The sequence below is a fragment of the Dermochelys coriacea genome, chromosome 4 (genome assembly GCF_009764565.3).
Source record: "Dermochelys coriacea isolate rDerCor1 chromosome 4, rDerCor1.pri.v4, whole genome shotgun sequence".
In the NCBI taxonomy this organism is placed as follows: domain Eukaryota; kingdom Metazoa; phylum Chordata; order Testudines; family Dermochelyidae; genus Dermochelys; species Dermochelys coriacea.
The window spans coordinates 74,199,044-74,213,093 of NC_050071.1; the positions used below are offsets into that span (position 1 = coordinate 74,199,044).

General features: G+C 41.7%; 2 protein-coding genes across 3 annotated transcripts in view; one reads left to right on the forward strand and one right to left on the reverse strand.

Moving 5' to 3' along the window:
• Nucleotides 1-7,060, forward strand: part of GALNT7 (polypeptide N-acetylgalactosaminyltransferase 7) — a 108,831-nt gene extending 101,771 nt beyond the window's left edge. For both annotated transcript variants that reach the window (XM_038398383.2, XM_038398382.2), the window contains exons 11-12: nt 1,779-1,907; nt 4,653-7,060. In XM_038398383.2, the coding sequence (XP_038254311.1) occupies nt 1,779-1,907; nt 4,653-4,790 (267 nt within the window). In that variant the 3' untranslated portion in view covers nt 4,791-7,060. The remainder of the gene's footprint in view (nt 1-1,778; nt 1,908-4,652) is intronic.
• A 4,429-nt stretch (nt 7,061-11,489) lies between these two features.
• HMGB2 (high mobility group box 2) lies at nt 11,490-14,049 on the reverse strand. Its single transcript, XM_038398663.2, has 5 exons — nt 13,921-14,049; nt 13,233-13,403; nt 12,821-12,966; nt 12,551-12,725; nt 11,490-12,043 (listed from the first exon to the last, which is right to left on the reverse strand). The coding sequence occupies exons 2-5, from the start codon at nt 13,380-13,382 to the stop codon at nt 11,882-11,884; spliced, it is 633 nt and encodes a 210-aa protein (XP_038254591.1). The 5' UTR covers nt 13,383-13,403; nt 13,921-14,049; the 3' UTR covers nt 11,490-11,881.
• Between the last annotated feature and the right edge of the window lies 1 nt (nt 14,050).

Below are 14,050 nucleotides of genomic sequence, written 5' to 3' on the forward strand. Positions count from 1 at the left end.
ATTGGAAAAAGCTTAGTTCCTAATAGATAATTGTAATAAGACTATTGCACAATTTGCCCCAAGTCTTCACAGTTTTGCCATCTCACCACCACAAGGACAAATGCACAAGCTACATTCAGGCAGTCAGGTAGCTTTATCTTCTTGCATTTGATACTTTAAATTTTGAAAGTCTGTAAACTGAAAAATGGTTCAAAGCAAAATGGTAAGAAGAGGTTAACAAAAAGTTATCTTCCATATATATATATATATATATATATATATATATATATATATATATATATATATATAGTGACAGGGCAAGGCCAGATGGCTATAGAAAAGTAGTGGGAGATAGATATATTAGCTCCAGGCTAAACAAATCCCTGGTACCAGGTTAAGTGAAATGGAAGCTGCTCCAGGTCAATTAAGACACCTGAGGCCAGTTGAGAACTTTCCAGAAGGCAGGGAGAATGCTATTTTGATTGGGACACCTGATGCCAATCGGGGGCTGGCTGAAACTAGTTAAAAGCCTCCCAGTCAGTCAGGTGGGTGGGCATGTCAGGAGTTGTGGGAGGAAGTTGCGCTGTTGGAGAGGCTGAGTAGTACACACCATATCAGGCACAAGGAAGGAGGCCCTGAGGTAAGGGTGAAGTGGAGCTTGAGGAAGTGAGGGCTGCTGTGGAGGACATAGCCCAGGGAATTGTACATGTCATGTTTCTAAAAGGGCAGCTACCATAGCTGATACTATTAGGGACCCTGGGCTGGAGCTCGGAGTAGAGGGTGGGCCTGGGCTCCCTCCCCCCCACCTTTGCCCCCTGTTTAATCACTGAGACTGGGAGACAACAGAGACTGTGCAAGGAAGGATAACTTCTCCTCACCTCCCTCGCTGGCTTATGATGAAAGTGGCTCAGTAGACTGTGACCCTTGTCTCTAGAGAAAGAAGGGTTACGTGGAGGGTCACAGTGAGCCTCTGAGGCTAGTGAAATCCGCAAGGAAATGTGGGACCCATGGAGGCAAGGACAGAGCTTTGTCACAATATATATATATGACTTAATCCTATACAGTCAAGGTTTGTCAGTAGTGCAGTAACATACAGGATGATGTCCCTGTTAAAAAATCATGTTCAGTTGGCTCTTAATGTAAAAATGTCACTGTTGTCACTGTAGTTTAAAATATAGTGCAGTACCGTGTGAAAATACATTTTCAGTATATAGTACTCTAGAAAGCCTATGAAAAAATCATTCTTTTTCAGTCCTAAAATCTTACCTTAATAAATTGCCAATCTAAGAAGTAGCAGAAATTATCTGTTTGTATTTAAGTTTGGTAGTTTTCCCTCTGGCCCAGTGCTCTGTAGTTTTTAAATTTATTATTGTCTTCATTTGAAAATACTGGTGAGGACAAAAGTTCACTGGCTATCAGCTCTTCAAAAGATAGTGATTATATAGCCATCAAACTGCAGATTGATTTATCTAGCTCTTCTCAGGAGCCTCTCAGATAAAATCTTTTGCATTTATCCCCTTTGTTCTTAACTTAATTTAGTAGTCTCATATATTTAGTTTTCTGAGCTCAGAAAGAAGGTACTTCATATGCTAAGTCTCTGATACTGAAAAGCTAATATATTGCATCACTTAAAATAAATCACCCCTATTCAAGCAAAGGTAGGTGTGATAATTTCAAAAGAATATTCCAGATGATGTATATTAATCATTATAGTATTGCTTCTAATATTTCAGTTACCTTATAAAGTTCACCCTTTGTGTTTACAGTAACAAAAAGGTGCCTCAATATTTTTCTTTTAGCTTTTTCGAATAAATGAAGCTAATCAACTCATGCAGTATGACCAGTGTTTGACTAAAGGACCTGATGGATCAAAAGTTATGATTACGCACTGTAATCTGAATGAATACAAAGAATGGCAATACTTCAAGGTATGTGACAGCATATGGTGCAAGGGTAGGCGATTTGTTAAGACTTTTTTTAAACCCCATGTCGTTAGACTTTGTGCATACATCTGGAAGTAAAGCTGTAGGACCAGATTCACTGAACTTGGTGTGGCAAAATGTAAATTTCACTTTCCTGTACCAGGCTCTCCCCTTGCTTTATGGGAGGAGTTCACTCTGAGGGAAGATGGGTTTTGTTGACACTCTCCCAGGATTTCCACTGCAGGAAAGCAGCTTTAAGTTCCACCAGGACAACTGCTGCCAAGGAAGAGGGAGAAAAATTGTTCTCCTTAACCTCTAAGGATAGGACAAGAAGCAATGGGTTTAAATTGCAGCAAGGGTGGTTTCAGTTAGACATTAGGAAAAACTTTGTAACTGTCAGTGTGGTTAAATACTGGAATAAATTGCCTAGGGAGGTTGTGGAATCTCCATCATTGGAGATTTTAAGAGCAGGTTAGACAAACACCTCTCAGGGGTGGTCTAGATAATACTTAGTCCTGCCATGAGTACAGGGGACTGGATTAAATGACCTCTCAAGGTCCCTGCCAGTCCTATGATTCCAAGAGTATGTGCTGAATCAGCACATTCCCACTGCCCCCTTTTTGGCACTGTGGTGGCCCGCACACCCCTGATGAAGGTTGAAACAGCTTTTGCTCACAGCAGCCTTCCTGCTAATGTCCTTCCCACCAAGAGAGTTCTCTACAATGTCTGTACTGCCAGAAGCTGGCATAGATGCTACGGTGAATTTAGCAGCTCAAATAATGTAACTTGATTACCTTGTATATCTAGACTGAAATAGTGTTCCATTTAAATTACATTCTTCAGCAGTCCTGAGAGGGGATAAGGGAAGTACAGCAATGCTAATTTTATTTCTTCTAAATTTAATTATTTTTATGTGTTGCCCTGTGTCTTGTTCAGCATTTGGTTTTGTTCTTTTGAGTTAGCTAACTATTCTCTGAGTAAATATTGTCTCATCTTTTCTAAATGATGTGTATGGCTGCTGTGTAATGCTGTTGTGAAAGATCTGAATTTTTAAATAAGTATTGATTTCATAGCTTGTAATAGCTATTAAGTAAATATGTATTTTGGTATAGGTACTAACTTTGAAAACATTTTTATCATACTCTATTATATTTAATGAGTCAGCTTATACTTTTGTTCCAGTAAAAAAAATAGAGACAGAATACACTAATAAGGAAATTTGGCCTTTAAATACGTGCACACTCACACCTCGATTGTGTATTTGAGGGCATAATGTGGTCTAATAGGGTTGAATGCCAGATTGCTATTACCCAGTTGTTTTCTGAATCATTACCATCTAGCTTGTTGGGCATTTATTAATTCACTCATTAGTCTGTTGGTATCTGAATTCTATTTGCCTGAAGCAGCTAGATTCTTTGTTAAGCATTATGTGGTGAAAGTCCATTTGCCTTCCACTGACATGCAAGTTTTTGTAATATTTGCATATAGCTGTGAAGTCCTGAATAACAAAAAGCTGTTTGTATGGAGCTAAAAAGCTGGGAAGAGACAGACAAGATCTTTAAATCCCAGGAATTTAGATAAAAATCAATACACACTGTTTTGGTGTCTACTTTGTTCTGTAGTATATATGTACAACTTGTTTGCTCTCCAGTTCTAATGTGGCCCAGCATGTTACTTGTCACTTCATTAGGCTTTGTTTTTACACGAGTTGAATCGCTTTCCACAACAGCTGTGCCAATTGTGCAATTGTTTGCTTCATTGTTTCTGTTACTAGAAGTTAGGAGATAGTGGTCCAGTAGGCACAGCACAGAATGTGAACCAAAACATTGGGTTTATTTCCAAAGAAGTGTGATTAAAAGACTATCAAAGGTGGGTAAGCAAACAAACACTGGAAACTGGGTACACTTGTGAGCCAGATTTTCAGTGTTTAATTACTGTGCAACTCATTTTTAAAATATATTCTCATTGAGGGGGGTGGACTGGTGCAGGAAGATAACAATTATAATTAGTACAAGAAATGTGATGCCCAGTGCAGACGTGAACTGCAACATTTTTGGGGAGGTGTTTCTGTGTCGGTCAAACAGTCACAATATTTGTGCCCTATAGTGAATCAGTTATGTGTATAGGGATTCAGTAGCAGTGTTGCTATAGGCCACTCAGGTATCCCAGAGAGAGTATAGCCAGATCTGGTCAGAATATTCCCTTTGTCTTCTGCTGACTTTTGTTGATCTGGGGGACAACAGCTATCTCATAACCCCACTTCTCCCTGCTACCATTGGAAAAAGGAATTGTGGGAGAAGAGCTGAGGCAAATCATCACTTTCACCCCAAATATTTGCATTGCTCTGGTGTTGGCATTATGGTTATAAGTTTAGGTGAAACATAAACAGCCGGATCAGATGGCAATCCTAAGCACGAAAGGTCTTGTTTTCAAGCATTTGTCTTTAATAAAAAAAATTGTCTATCCTAGATTTTTTTAAATCAAACATTGAAAACATAGTTTAGAATCAGTTATGCAGAATTAGCCTGTTTCCTATGAGGAATAAGTATGGGTTTTTAAAATGGACCAAATGCATCTATTTACTTTTATAATGTAACATTTCAAGATGTGAAAATATAGGCCTAAAAAGTGATAAAATTATTAATGTAGAAATGATTCTTTCACAAGGACCCTGGATAATTTTTTTTTAAACAGCTACACATATTAGATGGGGAAAATTTTAAATCTATTTCTGATTGTTTTGTTTTCCAGAAACTACATAGATTTACCCATATTCCTTCAGGGAAGTGCTTAGATCGCTCAGAGGTCTTACACCAAGTCTTTATCACTGAATGTGACTCCAGTAAAGCAACACAAAAATGGGAAATGAACAACATTCTTAGTGTATAGACAAAACAAACAAAAACCTGGCCAACTGAAACATTATTTTGTGCAGGACTGAAAATAACCTGAAAACTGCTGCAACTATTAACTTTGTACAGCTGCAAGCCTGTAATCTCCTAACTTGGATGAAGGACATAGATGAACTATGATATTACAATAACATTATCATCTGCAGTTAATGTTTACAAAACTGCTTTTACCTTAAACTTTGTAGATGTTTACATCTTTTTGTTTTAAGACGTTAGGGGTTTCATGTGCTCTTAGCTGTGTTTTATAGGAACAAAGTTAAAGGCACTGTGGTCTTCTTTGGGATTTCACTCAGGGGTCTGAAGGCAGTTTTTTTACACACACTTGAAAAGGTTGGAGTAACCAGACTTCCATATAATGTGGTGATTATCAACCTGTTGTATCTTTTTATTTAATTTTACATCCTACCAAGCACTGCCACAGGTTACTAGCCAGAGTGGCCTTTTTTCACAATCATGCTGCTTTTTTGGAAAGGTAGATTTCAACATATTTAGTGCCTCTTTCATTTCTCTATATATTTTACAAGAAAAACGTATGATGGACTGTATAATATGGATATGTTGATATGTCATTGATAAGGATTAATTGTACCACCCATGTAATTACCTAAGACAAGTTTGTGTTGCCAATGTGACTTCTGTATTTGCTACATATTGGTAAGGCAAATAAAGGTACAGACCACACCAGAAATGCTGTAGGGGGTCCCAAAAATATGCAAAATGTCCCTTTTGAAGCTAGGTTCTGTAATTTCACTGGAAATATACTGAGTAGCACCTGGATGCAGCTGGTATATTAGGCTTTGTCTACACTAGCACTTTTGTTGGACCGGTGAGTGAAAACCCCCTCACCTCAACTGACGTAAGTTTCACCAACAAAAGTGCAAGTGTAGACAGTGCTGTCAGCGGGAAAGCGTTTCCCACCAACATAGTTATAACTGCTCGTTGGGGGTGGTTTAATTAATGCCGCAGGGAGAGCAGCTACACAGGAGACGTTACAGCGGCGCAGCTACAGTGGTACAGCTGTGCTGCTGTAAGATCCATAGAGTAAACATAGTCTTAGACAGCACTAAAACAATTAAACATTTATTTTATTTTCAATATTAAAAAAAAGCCAAAAGAAACGGAACCTGAAAGCATTCTGTGATATATCTGATGAAGTGAGTGCTCTGAATTACAGCTAAGAACTTACAAATACTAACTTCTTTGTTTTATCATGCCATACAAACCTCTGATATATTTTAAAGCTAAAGCTGCACAATGTATAAAATCAAGAATGGTCTAGTATTTTGTGACATTGTTAAAATAAATTGAATTCACCTGGAGGTGAACTAAAACTTTAAGTAAAAACAAAAAATTCAAACTAATTGACATACAGGGGTAGACTTTAAAGGGGCACTGTCAGCTAGTTTTAGATCCAGACTCTGAGACTGTTAAGAGTTGATGACATCATGAGTGCCTTGACTTACTAGGAGTTGAGCCCTTTGCACCTCACAGGATCAGACCTAGAAAGTATTTGTTTTAGAACCAAATTCTGCCCTCAAATGCAGATTAGCATTGCATGTAACTTCCATTTAAGTTAGTAAGGGTTATGTATCATAGCTTTATAAAGGTCAAATTCTGCTTTTAGATATCTATCTGTGCATATTTTGGCAATGATTTGGGATCTCCTCTGGCTTCTTTAAACTTCTCAGCTGTCCTTTAAAAGGTGTGAAAATTAAAATTAGAAAATAAAGGAGGGAGAAACTGGAAAAAGGAGAATAAGAGTATAGATAACTTTATTATTTGTGTGTATGAAAACTGACTCCATTTTTTGTGTTGGGTAGATTAATCATGTTACTATGCATCAGTGAAAGAAAGGTGGCATATAAATTGTGAAGGTGTGTATTTTAAATGGGTATTTTGTGCAATTCATTAAAAGATACTGTATGTGCATATGAATCTGTATCTGAAACTGCAAACTACAAAACATGAGAACATCAGCTGTTGCTGTAATGACTTTTCCTATTGTAGCCTGCTTAGGGAAATTTTTTTTCCCATATCTTGCTTTGTAAACTGATGATAATATCACTATGCATTTCTACACATTTTATAAAGTTGATTTATGCAGATTTTGATACACTGTATGTTTCTGTAGAAATTGTATAAATCTTCAAAAGTTTTATTAGGGATAAATTTGGGAAGACGATGTGCATCTTAATGCTGGGTTGCTTGTTTTCTAGGTGAGGAAAATAAAACAAATATTTTAACTTGTGGGTTTGTTATACTTCTGTAGATGAACTAATTAATATCATTGTAGGAACTTTTCCCCCGAATCTAAACTGATTCAGACAACTTTGAGTGCTATATACTTAGAAGTATTTAAAAGTAGAGGATTCTATTCTATTTTTATTCAGCTGCCCATTGTCACTGAAGTAAATGTCAAGTTTTCTAGCTGCCTGTATGGCACAACTAGAGATTGTATTCCCCTATCCTGAGCTGATTGGACAAGAAATGAGGGATACCAATTTAAAAACTGCTCCTTCCAATGCTGCTGCCTCTCTAGGACCTCATCTTATTTTTTAAAGGTAGAAGAATGTGAAGCTAACACCCTCACAGTCAGTCAGTCTGGAAAAGGACACTGAAACAGATCTGAAGGAGTTTGGATAGCAACAGCCTTGTGTTCAAGCTTCCTCTCTTCCTAGGAAGCCTCTGACACTAGTAGAATTATTGTACCAGCTGGGAGCAGGTTTCCTTGGGACTGAAAGCCTCTGACATCAAGTAGTTCCCTAAACCACCCTGCTTCAAGGCAGGCTTTTACATTTATGGGGTGCCAAGAAAGTGTCAGAACTGATGAGTTCCAGAATCAACCCACTGGTTCTTTTCCCCATTTACAGTCATATTCCTGCACCTGCTACCTACCTTTTCTATGCCATCTACCCCCACTTGGCTATCTTCAGAACCAAGAACAGCACCAGCTGCTCCTCTGAAAATATATCCAGGAGCCCTCATAATCTCAGCATGGGCCTGAAGTGTAAGGATGCTACACACAGCACCAGGCTAGTGAGCGACCCCCTTCAAGACAAAATGGCATGTGCGGCTGGATATGGAAATACAAAGGGATGCTTACACTAGGGTTTTTTCTCCAAGTCTTTGCTATGTCAACCAGACTTTCAAACAACCTCCAATTTGGACTACTAACCCAACCCTGAACTCTGAGTACACAGCAGTTTGCAAGACAATGTGATTAGGCATATGCTTTTTAACACACAACCAAAAATGAATAAATGCTATTCCCTTCCCCCTTACCCCCCTCCCCCCCCAGTAATTGATGGTTTGAATGGAATCTGGAAGAATAGTTAAGGCCTTATGATCATGGGTTGGGGAGGGACAGGACAGACTGGAGGCCACAGAACATTAATGCCCCATGTGTGGGAAAGTATAAATCCAGCACAGCAGCAAAATGGAGCCTGCTAAAGGATTAGGACAGGAAACCAGAGTGAAGTGGATTTTTGAGGTTAGAAAAACATGTTCCCTAGACTATTTTCCATTTCTATCAAGGTCTTCATGAGAGATGGGGCACTGCTTTTGTCATGTGGTCAATAGTGGGTAATCACAGGACTGAAAGAGACCTCAAGAGGTTCTCTAGTCCAGTCCCCTGCACTCATGGCAGGACTATTATCTAGACCATTCCTGACGGGTGTATATCTAAGCTTAAAAATCTCCAGTGATTGAGATTCCTCAACCTCCCTAGGCAATTTATTCCTGTACTTAACCACCCTGACAGTTAAGAAGTTTTTCCTAATGTCCAACCTAAACCTCCCTTGCTACAATTTAAGCTCATTACTTCTTGTCCTATCCTCAGTGGTTAAGGACAGGTTTTCTCCCTTCTCTTTTAACAACCTTTTATCTACCTGAAAACTGTTATGTCCCCTCTGTCTTCTCTTTTCCACACTAAACAAACCCAATTTTTTCAACCTTTCCTCAGTTTTCTAGCCCTTTAATCTTTTTGTTGCTCTGCTCTGGACTCTCCAATTTTTCCACATCTTTCCTGAAATGTGGCGCTCAGAAGTGGACCCAATACTCTAGTTGAGGCCTAATCAGCGTGAAGTCTTGCTTACAACACTCTTGCTAATGCATCCTAGAATGATGTTTGGTTGGTCGTTGTTGTTTTTTTTTTTTTTTTTGCAACAGCATTATGCTGTTGGCTCATATTTAGTTTGTGGTCCACTATGACCCCCAGATCCCTTTCCGCAGTACTCCTTCCTAGGCAATCATTTCCCATTTTGTATGTGTGCAACTGATTAAGTGGAGTACTTTGCATATGTCCTTATAGAATTTCATCCTATTTACTTTGAACCATTTCTCCAGTTTGTCCACATCATTTTGAATTTTAATCCTATCCTCCAAAGCACTTGCAACCTCTCACAGCTTGATAGGGTCCACAAATTTGGTAAGTGTACTCTCTTTGCCAGGGGTGGGCAAACTTTTTGGCCTGAGGCCTGCATCTGGGTATGACAGGTTTCAGAGTAGCAGCCGTGTTAGTCTGTATTTGAAAAAAAAAAAAAGGAGTACTTGTGGCACCTTAGAGACTAACAAATTTATTAGAGCATAAGCTTTCGTGAGCTACAGCTCACTTCATCTGGGTATGGAAATTGTAGGGCAGGCATGAATACATGGTGGGGAAGAGGGACTCTATGGGGTGTAGCATGGGTGGGGGGGTTGAGATGGGTATGGCCCCCTGGCTGGTTTCAAGGCTCTTGAGAGTAGGGCCGTAGGAAACTGTGAGGGGATGGGGCGTGCTGCCGCCTGGTGGTGATGGGGGGGCTGCTGCGTAGGGGTGGGGTTCTGACTCCGGAAACAGCACGGTTAAGTCGCATGTGCAGTGTGGCTCTGCATACCAGAAGATGGTGCTCATGAATGGAACTGAGAGTCGGGGGCTGGGGAGTGCCAGGCAGGCAGAGTAGGGCAAGCGCCCGACCCTGCTTCCCAGCTGGAGCTCAAGGGCCAGATAAAGCATCTGATGGGCCAGAAGCGGTCCACGGGCAAGTTTGTCCACCCCTGCTTTAGACCATGTGCTCTCAACTTTGACTCATCCTCTTCCATTAAAAAAAGAAAAAATGTAGCTACTACCTACCCCTCCCCTTTAACAAAATGAGACTTTCCCATATAATCTTGATGGAACTGGGTCCATTAATACCAAATCCCATTTATTGGAATCAGTGTTTTAAATCATGTTTTTAGGGCTATATTTCTCAATTTCAGCATTGAACACTAGTGGGCAATCCCAGCTACCCTCACCCTATCTGCCAGGCTGCCTTTCAGTGGCAGTGGAACCCTCAGTGCCTGCTCACACTGCCACTCACTGAAATTTAGCCTATCTGCCTGTGTCTAATAAAGGGATACTTGGGCCATTTTCAGTGTATTACTACCTAGAGATGGGGTTCTCAAACTGTGGCTTGGGACTCCAAAATGGGTCATGATCCCATTTTAATGGGGGTCACCAAGGGTGGTTTGCCTGGGTCCCAGCAAGTCTGAAGCCCAAGCCCCACCACCCAGAGCTAAGGTTACATGCCCTCCCGTCTGTGGCTTGGTCTTCAGTCCTCCTCCTGGGGTCATGTAGTAATTTTTGTCAGAAGGGGGCCCCCAAGGCAATAAAGTTTGAGAACTACTGACCTAGTGCATAGGGTCACCCACAAGCCCTCTTTAATTCTGAACTTGAGAAATAGGACCCTAAAAACCATAGAAATTCAAGCATGTGCTTTAAAAGTTTCTGAGCCTATGCAGACAGACAGCAGAATAAAGGACCTGATCATTTAAAGCAGAGTCCCTTTGTTTGAATCAGTGTAATAGCTCCCAGTACCATCAAAATTACGTTGTAAAGTCCCCTTTTGTTAAGGGGAAGGGATCAGCTCACCAGTAAAGCACCAGTATAGTTAAACCATCTTATTCTAGCACTATGTTTTCACTTGCATAGTTTAACATGTACAGGAAAAAAAAATTGTAAGGTAAAGCTGTTATCATTGTACCTATTGGCAGCTACAGAACATCTTTAGACAAAGCTTTAGGACCCCTCAATCCTTCCTTTAAAAGGTGGCAGTGTAGCTGGGGTGTGCAACACCAACATACCACCACTCCTATGCTAGCAGAATTCACTGAATGTAATTTAATGGTATCGGTTAAGGAGGGACTGTTTCACTCAAAGTCATTAAAGAAAATCGTTAATCTTCATTAAGAAGGAAGCGTATTCACAACTTTAAGGCTACATCTTCACCACAAAAAGGTTATCTTTTAAAAAAAAAAAAAATTCTTTCGGCAGCAAAGACAGCCTCTGTAAACAAAATATTTACCAACCTCCATTCAGGGATTTTACTTTGCTAAAGTTGTTAACTTATAACTACAAACAGAACAGGGAAGCCAGTGTCAAGCAAGCAATGATGTAAAACGTAATCAACTCACATGAGAAAAGTCTGAATACCAGTCCTGCCACTTACTAGCATCTCAGAAGTATCGAGAAGCACTATTTAGAATCAGGGCCCCATTATTATAATATATTTAGATTAGGCAGTCCTACCCCAAAAAGAGCTTAAAAGTAAAGGAAGTTTAAAGTGTTAAAATTATAAATACCTAAGTGTGTCCATTTATTGCTTTATGATCTTAAAGTATTTAGAAGATGCTCCAAGGCAGTAACTGCAGAACACAGTAATGTACATCATTTTATTACAAAATTGTTAAAAAAAGTAATACAATGCAATATTCTACAAAATATAAGATCAGCTATTTTGCTACTTCCTATGTTTTACTCTGCTAAAAACATCAGACTATCTATCTCAGTCACTGAATTTTAAAGAAACCATTAAATATGCAGAAACATTCCACAACATCCGTTTTTTGTTTTTAAGAACCTAACTGTAGCGGCCCTAAGCTACTACTTACATTAAAAAATATAGGTCTCCCTACAAAGAATCACATTACCTATACACAATTCTGTACAATTTTTTTTTTATACTGAAGCTAACAATGAGCTGCACTTGAGTTCACATTCTTAGCAAAATATTGGACTTCGAGCACAAATCTTTACAGCAGGACATCCATTTACTCTTCATCTTCATCCTCCTCCTCTTCGTCTTCCTCCTCCTCTTCATCTTCCTCGTCTTCATCCTCTTCAGGTTCTGCCTTCTTCTTAGATCCTGTGGGCCTACCAGGACCTTTCTTTCCTGCATCACTCTTGCCCTTGGCACGGTATGCTGCAACATCCTGAAAGAGTGATGCCATTAAGTTTCAAGTAATGAATTACATCCCGAGACTGACATAATTTAATGTTTGCATTATACTGTTCAACATATGAACTGTACAACATATGAATTAGATGCTTTAAGAGAAAGGGTCTCAACCTGGCACTTAAGACCCACCCCTAAGGAATACTCAGATCAGATTTCAGGGGCTGATAGCCTTCCTGCTTTTTCTGTCTTCTATTTTAAGATGCAATTTTGGTACAGAGCAGACTGAGAACCCCTGCAATATACGGTCTGAATATTTTTACATTTGTGTGTTTCCCTACACAGTAAGGCCTTATCTAAACCATCTCTAGAGAAATTGAATGTTCCTCCGTTTTCTGTCACAGTGTGTAGTTTATTCAGGATTGTGAGCTAGCGATGTTTTTTTTTTCCCCCTTCTGTAAAGCATAAAGCATGCCAGCAGTATTTGATTTATAACTGCTCAAACTTTGAACCGCGTATACGTTCTTGGATGTTTTCAGTGTACCTTTTCATATTTCTCCTTTAGTTTTGCTGCCTTCTGTTCAAATGGCTGTTTATCTTTGGCTGACTGCTCAGACCACATTTCACCTAGTTTCTTTGCAGTATCCCCAATAGACAAGCCAGGATGGTCACTTTTGATCTTTGGACGATGTTCAGAACAAAAGAGAAAGAATGCAGATCTGATCAGGGAGAAAGAAAGAAAGAAAGAAAAATAAAGGTGTCACACTGACCAAAACTGAAAATACACTTTTCATTCCCGGATGAAGACACTTACGGGGGCCTTTTAGGAGCATTAGGATCCTTTTTCTTTCCCTTCTTCTCGCCTTTAGGAGGAATATAATTTTTCATCTCTCTGTCATAACGAGCTTTATCTCCTTTCGCCAGATCTTCAAACTTTGATTTTTCTTTTGCAGACATTGTCTGCAGACACATTGCAAAAAGAGGCGTTAGATCAGCTAAAAGGCCTGGTGACTCATTAACAGCTAACAGCAGCTGCACCCGAGGATCCTTTTCTTTCCCATAAACCCATGAAACAGGCTGACGAGGCGGTGGGGGAGGGGAGTCACGATTCCCAGACACGAGACCCCCGCACCGTTCTCCACCGAGCTAGCAGGGAAGCCCCGCCCGCCCCGAGGTGCGGCCTGGCCGGTGGGCGGGCGCGGGCCCGGGCCCTCTCTCTCTCTCACCTTCCATCTCTCCGAGCACTTCCGGGAAAACTCGGCGAAGTTGACCGAGGAGTCCGGGTGCTTCTTCTTGTGCTCCTCGCGGCAGGTCTGCACGAAGTACGCGTACGAGGACATCTTGCCCCGCGGCTTGTTGGGGTCGCCTTTGCCCATGGCGGAAGCGGTCACGGGGCCCTTGGGGAGGAGACGCGGAGTGAGGAAAGGGACGGCGGCGCTTGCCGGGCGGGGCCGCGGCGGAGGCCACTCCCGCCTATCCCCTAGCGGCGGCTTCCCGCCTCACCATCCCCTGGGCCCGGCCCCTCCCTCTCCCGAGGAGCCAAGCGGCCTCCGACTCTGAGTAAACTTCCACGGGGCGGGGCGGCCTCCCCGGGACCAACAGGCGCCTCCACCCCACCCCCACCAGCGGCCCCGCCGAAACGACAAACCCCCCTCCCGAAATGCCACCGCCTCCCCCCCCCACCCCCACCCCCACCTCGCGCGCCAACCCGCGGCCGCGGCCCTGCCGACCTGGAGAACCAAGAAGCCCCCCCTAAAACCACCGCCCCCCGCGCGGGGCCAAGCGCCCAGGAGCCGCCGCGCCGCGCCGCACCCCACGGCTCGTCCCGTCTCGTCCCGTCTCCCACTGGCACCGTCACCAGCACGGAGCGGTGCGGACGCTCCTCGGGGCAGCCTGCAGTTGTTGGGGCCTTGCCTGGTGCGGTGAGAGGCGGCGGCTGCGGGGTGTCGGGCTCTGGTGCTGGGATCTGCTCCGTCTGCCACAGCCAAATGGTTTCTCTCCAACGCACTTACAGCCTCTTGTTTTCCACAGTCCTACCCGGCAC